This window comes from Ips typographus, linkage group LG9 (assembly GCF_016097725.1).
Source record: "Ips typographus isolate SLU linkage group LG9, UJ_Ityp_2.0, whole genome shotgun sequence".
Classification (NCBI taxonomy): domain Eukaryota; kingdom Metazoa; phylum Arthropoda; class Insecta; order Coleoptera; family Curculionidae; genus Ips; species Ips typographus.
In genome coordinates this window covers 4,864,627-4,889,931 of record NC_138430.1, presented here as the reverse complement: position 1 = coordinate 4,889,931, position 25,305 = coordinate 4,864,627, and the positions used below count along the sequence as shown (strand labels likewise).

At 34.6% G+C, this 25,305-nt stretch overlaps 1 protein-coding gene across 1 annotated transcript; it reads right to left on the bottom strand.

Annotated features, from left to right (window-relative positions):
- Positions 1–2,331: 2,331 nt before the first annotated feature.
- Positions 2,332–25,237, bottom strand: LOC145734214 (secernin-3-like). Its single transcript, XM_081987451.1, has 11 exons — positions 24,865–25,237; positions 24,636–24,814; positions 23,371–23,564; positions 23,112–23,311; positions 22,938–23,044; positions 22,669–22,866; positions 22,475–22,612; positions 10,559–10,637; positions 9,738–9,794; positions 5,670–5,926; positions 2,332–3,153 (listed from the first exon to the last, which is right to left on the bottom strand). Exons 2-11 carry the CDS (start codon positions 24,786–24,788, stop codon positions 2,842–2,844), a joined length of 1,695 nt encoding a protein of 564 aa, XP_081843577.1. The 5' UTR covers positions 24,789–24,814; positions 24,865–25,237; the 3' UTR covers positions 2,332–2,841.
- Positions 25,238–25,305: the final 68 nt, after the last annotated feature.

Sequence of the window (25,305 nt, the reverse complement as noted above, 5' to 3'; positions counted from 1 at the left end):
AGATAGAAATGCGAATGCATCGAATTAGTAACACGTTCCTGATCAAAACAATCATTATTAATAAAATCCAAAAAAAAATCCAGTCATACTAATTTGGTTGATGAGTTACACTGAATGATTTATGCGTTTCACCTTAAGGAACTGATAGTCCCTGAATGATATTACAAAATTTCAAGGTGCCTAAACGAGGAACAGACTTTACTGGATTTAGTCTAAATAAACAGGATATACCTAAAGACTGCAAACAACACTAAAAATATATAAACTGCTATAAATATATTATTAAATTGGGCGAATCACTTCAATGTGTGTATGATTCTATAAAAAAAAAGTTAGTATAAAATTGCGCAACTTTTCCATCAGTTTCTCCAAATTAAAGTTTGAGTGCTTTTTCTTCATCAGTAAAATAAATGTGACCGAATTAAAAAACGCTAATTTAAGCATTAATTATTTTTTGTTTACGATATTAAATCGAAGAAATGAATTAACTAGGACGCATATCTTTTAATGTTACTTAACGACGTTTGGGTTGGGTGTTAATTACCTCGTAATGTGTTAAATCGATCCAAGATGCGCTTCTTGGAAGTTTGGAGGCAGAAAAAACATTTTTTTCGCACTTGAAATAAGACGAAGGCTTGTAAAATTTCTTAAAAGGCCTGTTTAGGGTGGTATTGATCGGTTATCGACCTACAGCTTTGTGTTTGTTTAAATAAAGCATAACAATCTGTTTTATAAATAAGATGTTGATTTTTTGTTAATGGATGCTTTTATGATACTTCCTTAAGTTCAGCCCTATGAAAACTGGAGAATGAGACAGAGTAGGACTTTCACTGTTGGATATATTCTTCTTTACAGTTTTAGTAATAATTTACACTCAAATTCTGCTCTGTATCTCTTATAGTTACAGAGATAATACATTTTATGAGTTTGGATGTCAGCTCTGTGCAAACTAGTGGAAGGAGACTGACTAGGATTCTCAACTTTGGATATATTATATCTGACCGGTTTAGTAATAAATTTACCTCAAAATTCTGCCTCCTCTACCTCTTATAGTTCCAGAGATATTACATTTTTTGTGCTTGCAAGCCTTTTTTGACATTTCCTTAAGTCGAGCCCTGTGAAAACTAGGGAAAGAGGCAGGGTAGGACTATCCCTTATGGATATATTCTTCCTGACAGTTTTAGTGATAATTTACAGAAAAATTCTGCTCTGTCCCTCTTATAGTTCCAAAGATATTCAATTTTATGTGTATTCATGCATTTTTTGGCATTTGTTTAGCTTCAGTCCCGTGAAAACTAGGGAATGAGACAGAGTAGGTCTATCACTTTTTGGATACATTCTTCCTGACAGTTTTAGTAATAATTTACACTGAAATTCTGCTCTGTACCTCTTATAGTTCCAGAGATATTGAATTTTATGTGTTTTCATGCATTTTTTTGCATTTCTTTAAGTTCAGCCCTGTGAAAACTAGGGAATGAGACAGAGTAGGCCTGTCACTTTTTGGATCTATTCTTCCTGGCAGTTTTAGTAATAATTTACACTCAAATTCTGCTCTGTAACTGTTATAGTTTCAGAGATAAGAAATTTTATGTGTTTGTATGCCTATTTTGGAATTTCCTTAAGTCCAGCCCTGTGAAACTTAGGGAATGAGACAGGGTAGGACTGTCCTTTTGGATAGATTATTCCTGGCAGTTCTAGTAATAATTTACCCTAAAATTCTGCTCTGTTCCTCTTAAAGTTCTAGAGATATTGAATTTTATGTGTTTTCATGCATTTCTTTAAGTTCAGCCCTGTGAAAACTAGGGAATGAGACAGAGTAGGCCTGTCACTTTTTGGATCTATTCTTCCTAGCAGTTTTAGTAATAATTTACACTCAAATTCTGCTCTGTACCTGTTATAGTTTCAGAGATAAGAAATTTTATGTGTTTGGATGCCTATTTTGGAATTTCCAAGCCCTGTGAAACTTAGGGAATGAGACAGGGTAGGACTGTCCTTTTGGATAGATTATTCCTGGCAGTTCTAGTAATAATTACATTGAAATTCTGCTCTGTACCTCTTATAGTTCCAGAGATATTGAATTTTATGTGTTTTGATGCATTTTTTAAAGTCCAGCCCAGTAAAAACTAAGGAAGGAGACAGCTGGGTAGGACTGTCAATTTTGGATATATTATTCCTGACTGTTTTAGTAATAATTCACCCCTTTTTCCTGTTACAGTTCCAGAGATATGGATTGGATGCTTTTTTGGCATACGCCCAGCCCTCTGAAAACTAGAGAAGAAGACAGAGTAGTGTTGTTGATGGGAAGAGGATAAATAAAATAAAACAAACTAATAATTAAAATTGATAATGTATTACTTACAAACCTAGTCTAGTCGTAAAATTAAACTATCACAGCCGTTTAGTGCACACAACACCCTTAAAATCGGTTGAATACAATAATTCTTCAAGAAAACTTGATAAGAACAAATTAAAAATTCGTATTGCAAATAAGACAAATTTTCTCCTAATTATTAACATTTTACAGGCTAGAATCATCCTCTTATAGTTAAACGTACCATTATCATGCATACATTGATTTATTTAAAAAAAAAAAACAGTAATCTGATATAAAAAATCGTATATACAATTATTATGTAAACCAAGGGCCAACAGTAACATTTAAATATTAAAAGTTTACTGGCTGTTTGTCTTTCACAATATTGTTGTAATTGTTTACCAAAACCCCCCATAAAACTGAGAGTATTATATTAACAGTGGCATGCCACGTCCACCCTGTATGCTACACATACAAAATGAAAAAAAAATTATTTAAAACGATTCGGAAGTTTCGCTCCCCGCTAGTCAAAGGGAGGCAGTGGCGGTGAAATTCTGCCGCCTCCTGATCACTCTCGACTTGTACAAGTCAGATTTATGGCAAACGACCACGGTACCACCCTGTTTGGTTTCGGGTTGCGGTTTAGGGTTCACGTTGCCTATTAAAGAACCAATCATTTTGGAAACGGAAAACTTCCGGGTTTTTTGCGTCGACTGGCGACATTCGTTCAGAACCATATCGAACGCCTGGTAGATTTCGGGGGAGTTATCCGCCACTGATACTTCATAAAAGGTGCAGTTGTTTTGGATTCCTACTGTACGGCCTTCGGTTTCATCGACCTGTAACAAATTAAAGGTTTTTTAGTAAATCAGTCATATAAAATTTCAAAATTATTGTTAAAATCCCAAAGTTAAATTGGACGATGACGGATGCAGAATCGTTCATCCTCAGAGTTCTACCTTTTTTATCTGCATTAAACAGACAGAAATAGACGTACATTCATTATCACCAGTTTAGTCACTATCGCCACAACCTCTACAGATCTATCACTGTCGTTGTCAAAGATGCCTTTAATTTCAGTTTACTAGATTAAAGAATTTTATCCAAAAAATACAGATTTTTTTTTGAGAAATTTTAAAAAACTGGGAAAACCACCCCTTTTGGGATAGTTCTAGTTAATGAGGAACGCAGTATACTTTCAAAATGTGTGAAAGAGAGTATACTAAAATTTTGTTTTTCAATTTTTCGTGTACAACAGTGTTTCCGGTTTTCTCAGTTCAGTCTCAGTGAGATAAAAGAAAGCTGAAACCTTCTAGCTGCCATAATAATCAAGTTAGGAGCTATCAAATTGTGGCACCACACTGTTGTATTTCATGTTATCTCAGTTATTTGTAATTTTTAAAAGAAAGCTGTATTCAGCTAAAAGAATGCCAAATTTACGAGATACATTTTGACGTTTGAACGAACCTCCTAACTGTCACAGGTCCAAGTTATGAGCTGTCAAATTGCGACATCTTCAAAAAAAATTGTCTAATTGCACTGCTCTATTTCCCGGTCAATATTCGGTTATTTGTAGTTTTTGAAAGAAAAAAATGTGTTTAGATAGAAGAAGAGCCAAAATTACGACGTTTGAACTTTGAAGAAAGCTGTCATAGTGACCACGTGTCTAAAAAGGACACCTGTCATCTTACAAAAATCAGAAAAAAAGTGACAGTTTGGGGATTTTTTATATTACTGAGCGATTAAAAATCTCAATTTTATTAACCATTTCGATTAATTAAATAACTATAAGTGTCAAAGACAGCAGAGAAAGCGTGATTTTTAATTAAAATTTCACATTCCAACTTGTTTGGATCAACTTATTTACTTCTGGATAAGTGCCATATCTAAGTTTTTTGGATATTTCACCTCTATACGTTTTTTAACTAAATCTCGGATTACCCACTCATAGAGACGGGATTTTTCTCTGGCAAAGTATCCACACATTTTGGCCAAGAATTTGATCGGACTTATAATACAAATCACAGCATTTTATGTTTTTTTTTTTGAGACGCCACATTATTTTATATGCTGTTACTAGTGTCTGGCTATTTGTAATTATCAAGTTTTTTCGGTGGTAAATTGATCAGTTCCTGATTCTTTCGGTGAAGTAAGTGATCTATTTCAGGCTGAACGTATTTCTCTATTTGGGATTCCAGACGTTACAGGAAGGTGTCTGGATTTATAGCCCCGATGAAACAATTCAATAGAACAACGACCTTATTATTACGGTTGGAGCATTAATTTTATTAGGCCTATACTTCATAAATCTCCATTAAAGTATAAAATACTAAACTGAAACGTTTCTTGATGGATGTTTTTTGTTTTAGTAAAATTCCTTCCATCTAGTGGTCGTTGACCCACAATTCCCCTAAAACGAGGAAACTTACCCTTAATATTATTAAGTAGAAAGCGTAGGGTTCGCTCAACTGAGGCTTGAACAATAATTTATCGACACACACACACACACATTTCCCTTTAATGGAGAAAGTTTCTTAATATTCATCTATAAAATGGGAACATTTTGGAAACGTTTTCATTTAAGATGTTTAGGAAGGAAACTCACCTGGTCGTAAAACGAATTTTTACTAACTTGTTTTCGTAAACGAAACAGTAATTTGAGGTAAAATGGTTTACATATTCAACACTCCATAATTATATTTTATTTGTATCACTTTTATGACAGTCTTTTTTTAGATGTCATTCAACTTGTATAAACCTTTTGATATTTAATAGAGTAAAAAACCATTTGGATGAAAGTCACTAAAATCGTTTACTTATTTTCAATCAAAAACTTTGAATTGCGTGTTGAACATTTTATTGGAGAGCTTTTAAGCCCGATCGCTTTATTGGATTTCTTTGCCCTCTTAAGAGTTTAAAGTTAAAAATAATAAATTTAATTTTTGACCCGTAAAACTGTTTTAAGGTACTATCAAAGCAAGGCAATAAATATTGGGTGTCTGTTTGTATTCAAACACCTTGGTTTTGAGTAAAAAATGTAACCGCAAGTAGTTCAACATTGTGGGTCAGTGCTAAACTGGCCGTAAATTTCACGATTTTTCACTACGGAAAATTTAAGCTTTCCCAGTTATTTTGAGACTGCACACACCTGTGATTTGTAATGTTCTGTAACTGTGGATGATTGAAACCTATTGATATGACTCTGACCATAAAATTTGATTCAAGAAAACCATTTATCAACGTTATGGCTACTTGGATATTTTTGTAACTATACAATAACCCAGAGCTTGGCAAAGTCGTTTGGCCAAGACTTGGATTCTATTTACGAACTCATCAATATAATGATTATACATACTTTTCGGAGGTGTTCGAGATCAGCCTTATTTCCCAGCAGTACGGTAGGTATTTGGGGTCGCAACTGCAACACTTTTTGTAGCATCTCAGTGGCTTGGGTGTAGGAAGTTCTGCAGGTAATGTCGTAGACCACGACAGCCGCGTCCGCCCAGTAAATAGCTTCTTCGGGAAATTGCTCCAGGTCACAGCTGCACACGTCCACAATCTCTACTTCTAAAGCTGTATTGTTTATTGTCAGCGTTTGTCTGTAGAGTAAATCTGAAAAAGAAAATGTCATTTAGCCTCTTTGTTTGAGAACAAATTTTTTGTTATGGCAAAACCCAAGCTGTCCTATTTAATACTAAAAATAACGGACCTATTATCCAAATTCCCCATCCAAAATCGTAAAATCAAAATATTTCGCGCAGAGACTTTGTTTTAAAATGTGACACTCAAATCGCGTTTATACGAATAAATTATTCAAAAAACGCGTTCATGACCGCGTAATTCCACGCAGATTTCCATATTGTTCCAGTTTCACGATTTCTGTTACTATATAGACTAAACCCAAGTGGTTTTCGTATGAATCGGACACTTTCAAGAAAACTATATGATTATTTAACTTAGTTATTACAGTGTAGTATTCTTTCCGTTTGGAATTTTTTGTATACAAAACTGAAAATAACATTCTGAGTAACCGTCACAATGTATTTTTCTTCCACCCCCAAATTATCCAGTCATACATAAGAATTTCATGAGAAGAAGAGAGAAATTGATGCTTTTGACAAAAATGTCACTGTTACACTGGATGTGACGTCAACAGTTGAAAACTTAAACAGGAAGCCTGATGACTGAATGACGTCACATCCGTTTTGGCACACTGTCAGTTTGTAGCGTCAAAATTGTGTTTGTCCTCCACCAGAAAGTGCTTTGTTTGCCTTCTGAGCTTGAAATAAACGTTATTTTAAATGGGAGACCCTTTATATTATTAAATTTTTCTGCTTTTGCAACAAAATTGCAGTTTTTGAGATACGATCATAGCAAAGGTCCTTGAAAACGTGGAAATTCCGTAAAATCAACTTAAACGAACAATAGACAACTGTTTGCACGCAAAAACTGTGTTTATTTGACTGGACGCGAAAAAAAAAAACGAACATTCGACAATCACGAGTAGTTTCATTCATGACTGAAAATTGGGTTAAGTGGTGCAATAATATTTAATTATGCCATGCTCGGTTATTATAAACATTTCACTAATATTGATTGATTTTCGCGTTTTATCTCAAAGAAAGTTTAAACAATGTCAAATCGAATAAATTATTTCTGCGCCACCATTGCACATCCAGTAATAAATAACTAACAATCAGCATTAATTAAAGATGAAATCGAATGTTTCGTTGTCTATTTTGGAGGAAAAAGATTGTGAAACACGGAAGCTACAGGAATTTTATTAGTGGTCGTATAGTAGAAGCATTTGCAATTTTTTTCTGGCACCAGAGTTTATTTTAAATGTATATTTACTCGTTCAATTCCAGTCAAAATGGTGACTTAAAAAACATTATAAATTTCATTGTTATGGCCCGGGTTTTCCCATATTGTTCATACAAACACAAACAAAATTTCTGAACAAACAAATTCGTGGAATAATTTCCAGGCTTCAAGATCATCAAGGATTGTGAAACTGCTTGAATCCTTGGATCGGGTTATATTTGCCACTTGGATGGAATTTTTGTTAAGTGACAAAGCTATAAATCTCAATTTTTTGCAGTGTTTTTGCTTCGAATACCTAGCGGGCGGCCAGGCTGAGAAAATTCCTCATTAAACACGAAATAATGAGACAGGCTCGTTCATTTCCTTGAAACCGTATGTCGTAACTGAGTGAGTTTAGCCGCAAAAATGTAAGTTATAATAGAAAATTGTGTGTTTTTGTTTCAGTGAATGGGATTTTGACTCATCTGTTTACTTTGAGATTATTACAAAAAGTGTGATGCTAAGTCAGTAATATTCATAGTTTGTGATTGGTCAAGAAAAAGGAGCAATCTGAGAACTGTATAGTATTAGTAAATTCAATTTTTAGAATAAATATCTGCCTAGTCTGTCATTTATGTCGTCAGTACTCCTACAACAATTAACTGTAATTCCTTGAGGGTCTTGCCAACAAACTTTTTGCAGACTGTGAAGATTCAGAATGCGGAAAATAAAAGTGGTTATTAATCATAATTCAATTTCTGATGCAATTACGCTACTAAACGTTTGCCAAGGTTGACTGATTGATATAAATCTCCTTGTTAATCACGAAACTAAATCGGGATGCAGTAAAAGTGTTTTTTTTTCTTGACCAATCTAACGCGTGACTACTACTGGTTTTTGTGTTTATCGTTTAGAAATGCGGATGCCCGTTAACCTGGATACTCCGCCAAGAATGGCCGGTCTCATCGGGCCTGGAATCATCAATATTTACAAAACACTTCGGGCCAACATTTCAACTAAATAAAATTTGGCAACTCCATGCACGAGCATTAAATCAACCTTGATTATATACAATCGATTTATGTTCCCCAATGTGTATATCACTCTCGGTTGCACAAGGAATTATATATTATCCGAAGGAATCCCGGTCAAATTAGATACACACACATGTGCCAGGTAAGTTGATGACCAGGTAAAAGAGAGAGGAATCCAAAGAAAGTGGGTCGAATATTTAGCGCCAGTAGATTTTACTTGCATCTTACTTTTAAGAGGGATCTATAAATAAAATGTGGGGCATTAATATTTCTTTGTCAAAATGCGACCGATAAATTTTGCGAGATAGTGCTTTTAAGTGCAACGCTGTTTATTTTCAATGTTTCTAATGGCAGACACAATGATGTTTTGAAACTGGGGAGGTTGTGTGAATTCTGCTACCATTTATACAAGAAGGAGAATAAACTCCTTAGTGTCTTTCGACGGTAAAATGTCGTGTAAATACTTTAGCAAGTTTATTAGTTCTAATTTCTTTATATGTATAGCAATTGTACCAGATAATAAGTTCAGCGTCCACGTTCAATGAAAAAAAACGTCTCATTCATATTTCTAAAAATTAAAAATAGCCACAGCGGCAAAGTGACGGCCAATTTGCGTCATAAAATACACATACCGTATGTTTTTCACTTATATAGTCATAAAAAACCTCAGTGTTAAACCACTGAGTTGATAATACTCAATAGAGCCTAGGTCAGGGAAGTATGACAAGTCCTTATGGCCTTTAAGGAAAACCGGAAATTCAAAAAAAAACAGACATTTTCTAGGCTGTGTGCAAAAAGTTGGCATGAATTCCTAGTGACGTGTAACTACATATAATCGACCATTATTTACAGAATCTAAACGGTACAAATTAAATCATCAATGTTGAATCAATATTTATGCAAAATTGTCGAAAAAGCGCATTCTAGCTCGGGGAAATTTTCCATAGCGTAGGTTGAAATCCAATTTTGATTAATTAAAACTAGCAAAAATGAGCCTACATATGGACCTAATTACGGTCATCATAGAATGAAAAACGACTCCAGGAAAATGCAGTCAGATATTAGACATTAGGTCTGTTCTTGTTGTTCAACTAATTTTTGGCTTTTATTGATTGAATGCTCACGTGACATTGACATTTTAAGGGCAATGGCCAATAGCTGGACAAATTCCTGTGATTATTAGTTAGAGATTAATTTTGCGAACAGACCTATTAAGGGCAGATTTTTTTTAGATAGATGCAAGCAATTGAAATGGACAAAGTTGAAATATCAGCAAACTTGATCAAACAAATAAACGAGACAATGAACTGTTATACTTCCATGAATTTTCGGTATGTCGACATTGGAAAATGACAAATTCCTGTTTTCCTACCGCATTACACGAAAGCCTTAGAACGCAAATGGTGCGTTTCGTACAAAATGACATAAGATAAAGTCGATTGCAAAACGTCCACGGAGGCGAAAAGAAATTTTAAAAGTTCCTGCGGAAAATTAACCGCATAACACTTGCTCGAGTTTTGCAGTCAACATGTTTCTAAATTTATATTCCCAGGCGCAAAACCAGAAAGAGAAAATTGTTTACATACCTGTGTTGCTGCGGTATTCTCCTATATATCTTCTGGTCAGGTAACGTACAGTTAGAGCTGTAACAATAAAAAAATAATAAATATTACACAATGTGCAAGCGGTAATAAATATCAAGGAGGTCACTTCTATGGCCTCAACCCAAAAAATCCTTTTTCAAAATTTTGGATGAGCGTTCAACATGCGGACGACATATTAATCTGATTGGCAAACACCATGACTCCGCTGATTTCAGTTTATACGTGTTTGTTTATTTGGACAACGATTGATTTGATTAATGAGTGATTTATGGTAATGTTAGATGCATATTGACCACAATCACGCTGAGAAAACATTAATTTTATATATTCCAATCAGTCAAAACAAGCTAGATTTAACTACAGTTATGAACGACTAAAACCTAATGAAAAATTGCACAAAGGACCACTTCGTTTAACTGGAACATTTAAAAAAATCTATCAGCCATATTGTGGGAAAAATCCTACTTTCTCTTAACTCAATAGAGTGTTTTTTTTATTAATGGATGCTAGTACAGCTCTACAGCTAGGATTACAGTCTAGAATTCGTCACTAATGACGGATTTTTATTAAAAATAGGTCAGTCGTTACTCTCTCAAAAATATTTGTACGCAAATAAGTAGGATCACCTAACAATAACAAGGAAAATATCTGTTATTAACAAACTACGTGGGAGACAACTGTCTTTTCTACTTGTCTCAAATCAATTGGTTTGACACCATTCTGATTTTTTTTTTTTTGAGTTTTGTGGCCTGATTCTTAAAAGCCAAAGAGGTTATAACAATAAAAGGGTGCTGAGTACATACCTGATTTGCCTACGTTGGACTTTCCAATCACTGCTATACGAGCTTTGGGGGTGTTGCCTTTCTCTTCGGTCTTCATCTTCTGCAAAAATGTTGACTTAGAATTTGAATAAACTAGTTAACTAAACCTATTTTTAATATAAAGAGTAGGTTTAGTATTTATGGAATCTTTCCGCCATAGAAACATTAATAATAATACAAATTGACATTCTGATAGGACATTTTACCGTCATCATGTTAGTTAAGTAAACATAGCCAAACTGCGTAGTAAAACCTCTTTGCGTTATCACATATCGATTAATTCATCAAACACGACCACATTGTATGAATGAACAGCTCGTGAAATTCAGCGACCTTTGAATGAGCAAGGATCTTGATAAAACTACCGTAAACTGGATACATTTAGCGGTGAATCCCATTTTTTTTTTATTTTATCCGAATAATATACAAGGAGACACTAAAATCGAACCCCGTTAATGAAGTACCGGTACCAGAGGCGCCGAAAGCAGTCAAAACAAGTTTATCCATGACAGTTCGGGTTTATTTATGCGTGGCATTAATTCGGCTAAAATGACACCAGGCAGATTAAAATTCGGATTATCTGGAATAAATTTTCCGAAAATGAAGGATTGCCTGGCAAAATTAATCCGCCCGACACATTCTTGGTTGCTACTTTTTTAATCGAGAGTTATGTAGTTCCTATTAATAGACTTTTCTTGGCTATTTTGGTGTTCGATCATTAACGATTTTTATACTGGATGGGAATCCACAAAGCTAATATTCAGTGCATTTCCAAAAACTGCTACAAAAACTCATTACTAAATTTTATGTTCAGTTGCCCACGAATAAACTTCGTGCTCCAAGTTCCAATCCTGTTGATCACCACTTTTGTTTATGCAATCAGTCAAAAAACTGGAAACACCTTTTAAACTGACCTAAGGTGGGTCTTTGATTGACATGAAATACACACAAACTTAGCGTCATTACAATAATAGTTGATGCAGTCAAAAGCCTTTGGCAGATCTATTTTGAATAAAATGGAAAAATGGATACCTTCAAAGTCAAGATCGGGATCACCACCTGGGACACCCATTGCCAACGTTGTTGCGCACCGAGAGTCATTAACCGTAATTTTGCGGAAATGAAGAGGTCAAACAAACACACAAACACAGAGAACAGTCAAGTTTACAAAATTTTCTGGGAATTTTCGGGTTTTCGATGGAACTACGCCGCGCACCGATTCACCGACTCCGTTCCATCATTCGGCGCCTCGGCGAATTAAAAATAGTCCGTTGAGAGGAATTTAGTCGGCTGGCATGTCTTATTTAAGGGGATTTTTACCGGTGCCGGGACAAAAATAAAGAAAAAATGCCGAGATTGCGTGGTCCGTTCGCATCAGACACCAAAAATTACCGTTAAGTACCAATCAGATAACCGATCATTACCAAAAACGTGACACACCCTGTAATAATTCTCAAATAAACCAGTTTTATAATCAAGAAATTTGAGGTGTTGCTCCCCTAAACAATATAAAGTTGAATAATCTCCTACTAGGGAAAGGCTCCAATAAATAAAGACAAAAAATTCTAATTACAAAGAAACTCATCATTTCTGACCTACCCAACACGGGTTGAACAACAAGAATGTAATTAAAAGCAATAATTTCAAATATTTAATCAAGTTACTACGGGCTTCACAAAAATTAAACAAAAAAACCTTAATAATTGCACTACTGAGACTTCAATTTCATTCCAATTAAAATTTACATCGAAACTGGATAGAAGAGAACGCGGAAAAGGACGTTATTTCCCTCGCGGAAAGTTTTTCCAGTTCGTTGACTCATTATCCCTAAAGAAATTTTCAATGTTCTTTAAGTTACTTTAAACACCCGGAAGGATCGACGACTAATTGACAGCTGAACATCCAAAAAACATAGACAATATTAGCTAATCCCACTTTCACAGATAATAAACTAGTTTCTGTCGCAGTTGTCGCGGTTGTGTCGAAATTATTGGTGATCCAGAATATAGTTCGGATCGTTTCCGCATTTTTACATTTCCAGAATGATGTGACTGGAACATCTCAATTATATAGTTTTATTATTTCAAACGGATAATAAAATAATAACAAAATCCTTGGTAGGCGACTATATGAAATTATGCGGTGGGCGATGTCCTTTTTCTGGAAATTTTAAACTAACAGGAAAACTCGGATTTACCGTTCAAGGACCATTCAAAACTCAGTTCGGTTTAATCATAAATTTGTTATTAAATCGTCGTTGACGTTCAATTTGAAAACGTTTAAAATAGTTTTATAATGCACCTAAGGCCAACCGTATTAGGTTCACTAATATAAACTGGGTGTGCGATTGAATGCCAGGTAAATTGCGATAATTATGGCAAAAATACCAAGCAACAAGCCGAGATGTTTATAATGCGGTTACTTGCTAAAGTAAATAATCAATCGTTGATTTGTTACTGATTTTAAAAGTGCTGTGGTATGAAAATGCCGCCATTAAACATTCTTGATAAAATTTGGTGTGACTTTGTCCTAAAAGCTGCTTTTTTTGACCAATAACAGTCGCACAAGACTCTATTTAACTCTCTCAGACTTAAAAATAGTAGCTGACTTTTGTTATTCCTCTTTAGAAATTGTGCCATTACATTCACTAATATAAATAGCTCAATCACGTGACAACTGTCTTAAGTTCACTCTGCCTTAAACTACATGTAAAGGTCTAAATACGTCGTTGCTAAATCGCAATAATTATTTGCTTGTGAATTTTTTAATTTAGCCGAGATTTCATTGTGTCTTGGCCAGTAAACTCACACACTCCTATTGAATTTGGATAATAAATATATATTTTTTAAATTGAGTGCCAGAAAAAACTAATTTACCAAAATACCTACAGTTTGCCAGAGAGTGACTATAAATACACACTTTAATGGAATTTAGCTTTGTTAAAATGACGATTATCTAAGATTAGTCCAAAAACAATAACGAATCCATCAGCAATCAAGTTTACGTTTAATAATGAAACAAAAATAACTGGACTGAACTGAACCTAGGTCAACTAAAAGTGACTTACAAAATTAGCATTATCACTATTCCATGGACAAATGACAAGTTGGAAATTCTGTGGTTAAGAGAATGTCATTGGTTTCATAACAGTTGAAAACGGATTCTGGTGCCACTTTACAACTTTCAGGCCATTAAGTCGTGGTTTCGAAACCCCTTGCAAATCAATATAATGTCTTCTGGTACGTGTATGAGTGTATGTGTGTGATAACTATGAGAAGAAGAAGAGAAGGAAACAATAATACTAAATTATATCGAGCGGTTTCGGTTCCATTTTGACAACACGTGACCGAAAAGATAACCGGAAGATTTATCAAGCCGGATTGCTAAATAAGCCGACCCAGGAACCCGACGGGTTTCGCGCTCCGCAACATTTGCATTTTATTCCAGCGTGTCACTGATTCAGATACCAAACTCTCTGTAGCCTGTCAACCGACGCTTTTTTAAAGACTGATTAATTACGGCGATTCTTAAATGATTGCCCAAAAAAAAAATACAACACGGACGCCTCATTGCACGGCTATGCTAAACATTTTAATCTTTGTTTGGTTTGATAATCTATCAGTTTCTTGTTTTTCACTTAATATAAGTCCACGGTCATTGTACAAAAGGGTCAGTTTTCGTCCATCCGAGACCAATCAATGTTACTCGAGTCAGCATTTTTACCAAGAATTGAGAACAAATTCTAAAATGTAAATGAACAGTTCAAAAATTTAAAAGAAGTTTAGTCGCTACTTTACTTTAAATTTATTTAAATATTAAATGTTACTCTTTGAATCACTCTGAATTTTGGAGCTGAAAGATGCTTTTTTTGACCAATGCACTTGTACTTTGTTGTCCCAAAGTTTTGTACCAATATAGGAAAAAAACTTACTTGATTTTTGTTGGTATTAATTCTGGCGGTGAAACCAAGAAACTTTCTCCACAACTTCTTCAGAACTCGAAGTTATAAAACAGCGAAATCGCGTTTTCAACGGTTATCGCGGCTCTTTCGTCTGGATCGCGCCTAGACTCTGGATCGCTGAGGCCCGACGCCCGTGTATATATAAATTCCCGTAGTCATGACGACGCGTCCCGACGCTCTCCCAACTGTTTGAAGCGTCGACGTCGTGTCAAGGATGCCACTACCATTCCCTAAAGGAGGATTTCATTTCCGCTCTTGTAAAGGTGTAAATTTCGATTGAGTGGCTGTCACTACCTTGGCATGATTTCCTTCTGGATTGTGTGTGAACTGTATATGGCCTTAACATGATTTTTGAAGCTTAACCACAGCTTATGAATTCAGCATCACACGATACATAATTTTTTTCTTCTCTCTGGATGGCTTAAACTCGATTTCCAGTCCTCTTCATTAACTTTTTTTCCTGTAAAAATATTGTTTTACTATGGTCCTGTATTTTATATTTCGTCTTGGTCAAGTATCCAGTTTAATCATCTTAACCCACCTTTAAATATTCTTGTGGCTGTGACACATAAAACGTGCCTGCAACCCACATTCAGGTCAAAAAATACGTAGAGAATTCAAAAAAAGGGCGTGTACGACCTGCCAAAAGCCTCATCTCCAATCCGTCCTTAATTACGTCGTGTTTTCTCCAGGAAATATTGAGGGACGCGAGGGAGAATTGCCCGGCCACGAGTCAATCAAGTCAGCGTCCTCCCGTAGTTTTAAATTAGATCCACGTACATTCTGACATTTTGTTCTTTCTGCACGCGCTTAGCTCGAGCACATGTAAATCTGCACTTAGGAAGAGACTAATTTGTTGTTTTTGTATGTGCAATATTTTATATAGTTGGCCAATCAAAATAAATTATTTCCGAAAAATATTATTCCGTATAAAGTTTCCACCAATTAAATCCGAGAAAATAATATTTTCCATATCCGCCATTTTAGTGAAAGTTCACAAACAACCAACTCCTAAATATAAACAGGTTTGTGTAAATTACTTGCAAAAACGAGTTGAAAGTCCAAAGTTTACTCACAATATCCCACAACACACGTGATGAAATCACGTGAGCGTAAATCAAAACTCTGGAGAACAGTATTTGTGTCATTTATTACTTTATATTATTGAATACGCTATAAATAACCTTTATCATAACAAATTCCAAGAAATGTCCTTTATTCAGTTAAAAACCAATCTATTTCGGCTTCTGCAAGCCTATTTTTAAATGGTATTCAATGTGTTATTTTGAAACCGTATCTTCTACAAGATTTTCGATTTTATTTAAATCATCCAGTTATAAATATTGTTTATGTTTATTTTTATTAAACCAGTACTTAAATAGAGAAATGTGTTTTAACAAAAGTATTCATAAAAACCTAACCTAAGTCAAATTATTGGACCCTTAAAATCCAATTCTCCACACAATATAACCACATTTTAGAGTTATTCCAAGAAGTTGTATCTATACAGTTTAAATATGTACTTAGATGCTTTATTTTTGTTACAAAAACTTTTAATAATATAAATTTTAAGACACTACATGCAGCAATATTGCTACAAATCATTCTTTAAAACTATTCTTCAATGGGGTCGTCTACCATAGTGAAATTTAAGGGTCAAAATCTAAACTTAGGTTATGCCGTACAATGTGGATGTGTTATTAAGTCTTGCTTTTCAACATTAAATCGCCAATATTTTTATAAAAAAACTTAAATAGAATGTGAAAATGTGCCTGGCACGATCCCTTGTGACGTAATTAGAGACTCTTCAATACCGTAACGTAGGTGGGAGGCTAAAGTCAGTCAGTGCAATGTATCAATCAACTAATTTGTGTTAATTTGGGTACATATATGTTATGTTGAAGTATAAACGATTGCAGACCTAAAAAGTAAGAAGCTGGAAACATATTTTTTTAGTGTGTCTGGGTTAAAAAAATGTTGCTTAGACGAATCCATTTAAACGATGTCATTTAAGCTTTTACTACGTAACCATACAACACTGAAGTAATACTAGCATCCTCTAAACCAAACAGGCATTATTTTCAACAAAATAGCTGTCTGGAAACGAACAACAACATTAAGAGCCCGGAAAACAATCAAGGGACAACAGTAATTACAACGTGAAAGTCTAGTATACGAATGTATAAAAGGTCGGAGAAAATAGAGAAAACACGTGCTCTTCACTACAATAAACTAAAAAAATATAATAAAGAGACATAAATTTGAACTTTTTTTAATGAAACAAAACAACCAGATTAATAGGTTGGACACATGTTGCGTAAACGTAACTTACCCGAACTTTAACTCGGTCATCTAAATTTACTACACCCCCATTCAAATAGAAAATTAACTGGAATCACCGTGAAAGTTCGTGCCACCTGTGACATTTTCTCCAAGAGCCGTATGTCCTTATGTAACCATGCAAAGAACAAATTGGAAACTGTAACCTTTGGGCGCTACAGGAAGAGAAGCCTTACATCATATTCACTTGCACAAACAATATCAGCCCTTATTCATTCCAAGTATGCAAAGTTCGCATTTAATGTTATTTTAGAGCCAGGTTGTTACGTTAAACCATCCTTGGACTGAAACTCGGAAGTGGGATTTTGAACAAGTTGTGTAAGTTATACTATAATAGGAATTGATGCTAAATTTATTATTTGATCCTTTGATTGAACCAGAAACTTCCTGACAAGCATACATCAACTTAGATGGCCAAGGATTTTGCAGTATTTCCATACATAAAAAAACGTCCTTACTTTTGAACTCCTTTGTATCCACACTGACATTTGTCGCGCTTCTACACAAACCGTAAATAACAAAAAAAATGATTAATTGATCCTTAAAACTGAAAATAAATCGTTTCAGTTCACGGCGAAAAAAAAATCGTTTCACCAAAGAATTCCATACGTTTCTCGGATTATAAAATTGTTTTTGATCGTGTTCTTCGTGTATATGGGAGACAACAAATCCAAATTTATTTTTATATCTCATTCTGGAGCTGATGGCGCCAACTTTGTTTTAATTATCACTTAATTCGGAAAATTTACGCGACACCATTCTTTTCCTTACTCTCATTTTTGTTGTTATCTGTCGTTGGTGGTGTTTCCGAAATTTTTATTACCCTAAAGTTTTTTGCCTCCAAACAGATTAATCATTTTGCCATTAACCTCGTTAAACCATATTTACAGTGTCTTTGCCTGAAAATTAGTTTAGTTCATACTTTTTGAACTGTTTGCAAATACTCAAGCAGATATTAAATCGATGGTCAAATGCTTCTGACAGACTGAATTCAAACCAGCTGCAATTATTACAACAATGTGACAGAGTTTTTTAAAACGCATCCAGATGTATGACGATTGTCAATACGTCACGAAATTTATTTTCAAAGCGGGCTTATTATAAAAATCGTTCTTTTTCCAGCAATTTAACTGCCTCGTAACTTTTACAGCCAGCCAGGCTTCTGTTCTGGAAAAGCAATTACTTTTTTACACATCTTCAAGTAAATTCATTATTTGACGGGTGTTGAACTTTCAGAACCCCGGAAAAAACTTCGCAATAATGGTTCACCTTTTAGAATTTCTTTTTTCCATTATAAAAGCCCCAAGCTGATGTATAATGTATATTTTAAAAAAGTCTAATTTTCTCTTCGGAGACTGATGTTATACATATTTAAACAGGGTCAATTTATGTAGGCCAACTTTACCGTAAATTGAGAAAATTAACCCTGCCCTACATAAAATGGAGTGGATAAGGCTCACAAATTCGACCCTCTGTAATGTCATCTCAAACAAGCCCCAGTGTGACCTTGTCCTTGTATACGCATACAAGAATTATTATATTCTCCTCCCGGATGTTATTTAAGCCACAAATCCTCGCCATTCTCCATGGGACGCAATCAAGGGATAAACGTTTCTATGTACCTAACGTCCAAGGGTAAGTGGTCCAGAACCACCACAGTAAATAAATGAAATCCAATATTACGGATTATTCTCTGCATGTTCACCATGAATTAATTTAAAAATTTTCTTTCAACAGACTCTGATCACTAATTCACCTAAAAAAAAAAAAATTAAAAAAATTAAATAAAGTAATAAAAAAGTTTTCAGAAACCCAGGTTTTTTTGGGTTTCAATCTTTCTAAAAAGCCATGTAGATAGGACACTCACTGAAAATCATAATACAAAAACTTCCTTATAATGGAAATTTAAAACAAACGTAAATAATGGGAAAATTACAGGCACGAGTCGCCCTACTTATGAGCGACATGTATTTTCCGAGAGGTTTCATTGAATAACTCCACATCTCTAATTACGTTAACCATGCATACTTCAATAGGAATGGGGATGTTTCAGGGCACTGAATCGATAGCAGCTTGAAAGTATTAAAACTTTTTTCTTGGGATGTTAAGAAAAAGTGTATAATCAAATATGGGTAGTTGAGATATTTAAAAAAAGGAGTGGATCGATAAAATACAACCGCTCTATACCTTACTAGTTTGTGTAGAAATAAATTGTCCCTTAATTAAAATGTTGTATTCATCTCGGGATTACATTGTGGCTACATTGCACACGCAAATAACTAATATTAAAGAAATCAAGTGGCACTAAAAACACGTGTTAGCTAAAAGGACATTACACTTTTCTAATATCCTCAAAACGTGCCGTATATAAAGTTATCGCCCTTGTTTATGTTCCACACGTCTTATGAAGACCTCGTGCAATAACTGTTCAGGTCACTGTACTTGATGATTAGAAAAAGAAATAAATTTTTAATAAAACAGCAAAAAAAATCTTTTTTGTTTTTTTCTTCCTCCCCTTCATACGTATTTGGGTCACTAAACACAATATTCAGTTTGTCCTTAACGTAAACGCCCACCTACACCTACTTTCAACAGCCTGAATTCCTAAAGAGTTCTTTGTTAAGTTTGGTTTTCATTAATTATAAATTTTGATCGTGCTAATTATGTTTTCCCCGTTTTCCTAACCCAAATTTGAAACGCGACCTCAATGTCTTGTGTTTGATCGGAAAATTAAGAATTATCAATGTTTACATGTCGTTAAATGATCATATTGAATACGCAGTCTAGGGATGCTTCTCGAAAACGTGATATATTGGCCATAAAATGCATACAAAAGAACTTGAATTCACATGGCAGAATGAACTGAAACGTTTTGCTAGCTAGTCTCGTGTTTTTGAAAACGATAGAAAATCTCATTTGCTGAAGTTGAAAGTTTAGAATAATCCATAGAAATTGTTTGTTATATTAAACAGTAACTTATGTTTTCATTTTCATACTAATTAGGACATAGTAGACTCTTATAAAACTGACTACTTAAAACATATTTATAAACTATTTCCCCACCCACTATCTTTGTTATTTTCGCTGTGAGCCATTCTCTAGCAAATCGGTGGCTTAATTGGATAATAGAGCAATCAGAGACAGAATCAAAACGTCCTGCAAAGCACGTGGCAATGTTTTACATTATATCCGCCCTTTCAATGGAAAACATTGCGATTTAACACACCAAAATAGACATCTCATGAAAAAATTTGTATATTCAAGTTAATAAGTAAAAATAAAATTGTTTTCCGTTTAATGCCGACCAATTTGTTACCCAACCAATCCGTAAGCATAATTGCCAAGTCAGTTCTGCATTGGACAGAATAAAAATTGAATTTACCGGGGATGTTCAGCAACAAAAAAATCGTTTGTCTCTGTAACTGAACATTACTTAATAGAATGCTGGTAAACAGTCCTTTGACCTATTTCAGGACCTGCTTGTCATAACATCGTTATGATGGTTTGTGTATTTATGTTTTTCGATTATAAGTAATTGTAAACAACTGAGTTTCAGTTGTTTCTTATACGGAGCTACCTTTTTTGTCTAGAGTTTTAGGAATATAATGTATAACAAGGAAAAATGGTTAACAAAATCCATACAAAAATTGTCATCAATGCTATATATTTTGGAATGTGCGTTGCATACATAATACTTATTATTATCAATATAGCACTATATCAAGCACTATTCAAAGGTCATAAACCACTGATTTCTGGGAACAATTCTTTCAAACTGTATGATTAGTTAATAATTATAAAAATCATGCAGTTTTTCTCTTCTATCAAAATAGCACAAGTAATCCTACAAATCAAGCCACACAGTAAAATGTTTGAAATCTGCAAAAATTATCCTGAAACACTGAGGTTCCCTGACTTCCACTGTCATCTAATTATTATCAAAATGTTCACTTTTTGAGCTCTACGGGAATACTGAAATTTATCGTTACGTGTACCCATTTAACCATACATAGGGTGGTCAGGGTGTACAGAGTGGCTATATCTGGAAAACGGTAAGCAAAAAAAATCTTACAACTGTAGTTTGCTCACAAAATGGCTGTAAAACAGGAAACCATAAATTAATTTATTTGTATCTCTCGGAAAACCTACTGATGAGTTATAAATCTAAAAACGTCATTTGATAAGTTATGCAAAATCACATATTTTTCTTCTATGACATTTTTTGCCGTGGTAATATCAACAGCGAAATTTAGCCGATTTTTTTATCCACTTGCAAACTCTCTTCCTTCCTTATTAGTCGATAGCAAACCGTGTTTTGATGATGTATACCTATATGGCATTTTTTGTACATGAGTGGAATTGTCATTACTTGACAACAGACATCAAAAAGTTGTTTTTAGAGTTTCTGTGATTCAAATTTTACTTTATATCTTAAGAATATGATACGTCACGCATTTATTTAGAATGTACATTGCAATTTCCACAAAGAAAACATTTTTCGCGGAAGGAGTTTTAATTAACTGGTAATGTGCAACAGTGCGACCTGTTCAAAAACGTGTTTCCCTGGCTGGCACGTTTACCGGAGCTTACTTGATCTATCTTATGATGACATTTACGAAAAAATGTCATAAAAGAACAAGATGCAACCTTACCCTAATTATCAAAGGATGTTTAAAAATGTATAGCTCATCACTTGATTTTCCAAGATACAATGAATTTCCAGCTATTTCCTAAACACACTTCAATTATAAGAATTTGTTTCCAACCGCTAATTTTTTGTCGAGATATAGCTGCTACGTACACCGTGTACATTGAATGTTTTTTGTAACAATTCTCAAACTCACCTTGCATAAAACATAATCGTATTGACAAAAAAAACTACTACACTGGCATGCAATTAAATTTGAATATAAGAGCGTTTTACGTTTATTTACGGTAAAGTGTTACTATTCAAAATCGTCTCAAAAAGCAGATATAGTTAGTCAATACCAGACTATGATACGACATCTTTGAAGCACTTGAAACAACATAGTGTAATCGTTTCGAGCTCAACACACTCTCTACATTTCAAACTTCAAATTCAGCGCGCTGAATTTAGATGGCACTGTATTAAACGCCGTTATTCTAACTCCTCCGGTAAATAAACACGATTAACTTAAACAAAGCAGTGTAACTTCACTTAAAAATGTCGTAACCAGAATATTACGAGCCCTTCTGTGAAATTTGGAGTTTTCCCTTGTCAACTCATTTCATCGTATATACTCCGGTTACATTCTGAACTAAACAAAAGCGTAACCACACCTCAAAGCGTCGGTATGCAATTATCGTATATTTTAGAAAGTTTAACCGAACGGTTAGCGGTAAAACTTAACCTCGGTTTCGACGCAATCTTTGAAAAGCTCATCGAATTCCGAAAGGTTTTCGCCGACCGAGGCCACGATTTCATTTATCTCTTTTACGCACTCGGCCTCCATATTGTGCAGCAAGTTTTCCACCCCTTTGTATTCCGCACTCTTAAAAAGAGTGTACAAAGTGTGGGGACTCTAAAAAAAAACAAATCCCAATTTTAAAAGTTACATTCAGTTCAAATCACTTACTTCTTTATCGGGGCAAATTGTATGCTTTGAGATCACCGCATTTTTCGTAAAAATAAACGGTTTAAAAACAGATTTTGACGGGTCAGGAGTGGCCGTGAACCAATGAACACTAGGAGACGTGGCAGACAAAGTCGAAACCTAAAAATGTGTTTTAATATAATTTATATTATATTTACTGTAAATGTATTTTATGCCTGGCTTCCTGCAGTAGGAAAGGGGTTGTCGCAACCCCGACATATACCAGAACTTTTATTTCTTAAAACTTTGAACATGTCAGTTTCCTTAAAATTCTTTGACACAGTGTATTGTGCCAACAGTTGTCGCCCGGCGTCAAAACGGGCGTCCCCTGGTTTTTTCTCACCACAAAATACTTGTGAAAAATTAAATTCCTCCTAAAAAACACATAAAAAGTAGTGTCTAATCTGGATGAATATTAGAAATGTTAATAAGTATAAAAACAAACCTGTCCGTCCCACAAGCCTTTTGACTTTGCATATTCTTCCAAACCATCCGATTTTCGATCAATTTTAGTCGTGATTGTAAGAATATTTGAAATATTCCTAAATCCACCTGTAATAGCATAACAGGACAGTACACATAAAAGATGAATTTAAGATAACATTAAAACAAATCTTACTGGTTATGTGTTCAGCTGCCCAATGTTTGCCACATGTTTCCAACACCCAAGCACAAGAGTTATCCGCAATTAAGTACGAATTGTGGTAAACAAAACCCTGATCATTTTTAGAACATGGACCACCCTGTCCGTATTTTTCCAAAAGACTAGTTATAGTTTCTAAGGCCTCTGTAGCTGTGGAACTACGTTCCAAACCCAATCTTAAATGGGTTTCCTTTTTATTCAATGATTTCTAAAATGGCGAACCACAAAGTTTTACCTTACTAGATCCATACCCAGCAAGCGTTTAACTGAGGGATCACTGTCTCCTTCATTATCATTGGTCCAAATTGCTTCATTGCCAATGGCAACTCCATTTTCATTGGCGCCCATTTCAGCACCCCACATCCAATTTGGTTTGCTAAGTATCACTGCTTTGGTTCTTTTGACTGAATCAACTTCAATATAAGTACACTAAAATTTCATTATTTAATACAGCTAATGATCCAGAGATGTCAGACTAGGCTAAGCTCTGTTCAGAGACTTCTGCCTGTTGCGGCGTCAAAGATCGTATAAAAACATGTGTTCACTACTACTTCATAGGCTATTTCCAAAAGTAAAAAGTGGCAGAATTCTCTAGGTCCATTTTGAAAGTGCCAAGGAACTCTTCTGCTACTAGGCTACTGATGGGCACCTTCTTAAAAGGTCCAAGGTTCTCTACAAATGTCTTAGCACCATTTTGAAAGTGTCGGAGACCTTTAAATGCTGCTGTAAACCTTATTAAAAGTTTGAGAGGGTTCTACGTTCTACTAAGTGTTTTAAACCTTCTTAGAATTGTTTTAAATTGTCACAGGTTTTTAGAACAATTTTGAAAGTGTCAGACCTTTAAATGCTATTGAGAACCTTCTAAAAAGTGCCTCTAGAAGTGTCATATTTCCCAGAACTGTTTTACATTGTCAGCGGCCTCTCGAACAATTTTGAAAGGGTCAGAGGCTTCTAAATGCTACTGAGAACCTTCCTAAAAGTGCCAAAAGGTTCTACAAGTGTTTTAAACCTTCCTAGAATTGTTTTGAATTGCCAGAGGCCTCTAAGACCATTTTTAAAGTTACATAGACCTCTAAATGCTATTAAAAATCTTTTAAAAAATGCTAGAGGCCTCTACAACTACTTTAAACTTTTCAAAAATTGTTCTAAATTGCCAGAGGCCTATGGGACTATTTTGAATGTGCCAGATCCTGTAAATTCTACTGAGAACCTTCTAAAAAATGTTAGAGCCCTTTACAAGTGTCTTAAACATTCCCATAACTGTTTTAAATTGCCAGAGGCTTCTAGAACCATTTTAAAAATTCCAGAAACCTCTGTTTTAACTTGCCAGAGATCTCTAGAACCATTTTGAAAGTCATTTGATTCATTGACATAGGTTCTTTGCTGGTGATTGTAAGGCAAAAGTCAGAAGTCACTGAACAGTGCAAACCCATCAAAAAACATGTTCTATCAAAAATTTTGAATAAAATTACAATGCAGATATGACATTTGGTAACCTACCTTAGTAGTTGGTGATGTTTCTTCTGTAGCTGGAAAATACACAACTTCCTGGATTTCACCTTGTGGTCTGTCAGAATTTTTTCCAAATATCACCCCATTGGCTGTTAATGGTGGTAAGACCACGAAAGTGTCACATGACTGTGGGGCTTCCATTTCTAGGTCAATTTTACCTAAGAATCCTAATAATGATTGACTTATTTTTAGGACTATTTTAGACAAACGTACTTACTGTGGGACAATCAATATTGCAGCAAAGTAGACAATAAAGGGTTTCTGACTATGTAAAGTAGGTTTATATGACAAAATGTGATGAGTTATTCAATTAACTAATTAACGTAGTAGTTACTCAACTAAAAATCTGGATAAATTACCAAAACCCCGATTATCCTTATGTTCACCAGATTAGTAGACACAAATCAGCTGTTTTTAATGTTCACTGACGTAGGCAAATGTTTTACCGACGCTGCCAAGTTTTAGCAATTGCCATTATTATTCATTATACTTCACTTTTTAACATTCAATTAAATCAGATTTGTAATGAAAAAAATTAGATTACTCCAATTGGATCAAACTTACGATAACAATTTAATAGAACCTCAGACAGTTACTATTGAAGTTCGATATGGCAACATTGTCAAAATTCGGAAAGGCTACTTCACGAGACTCGTTG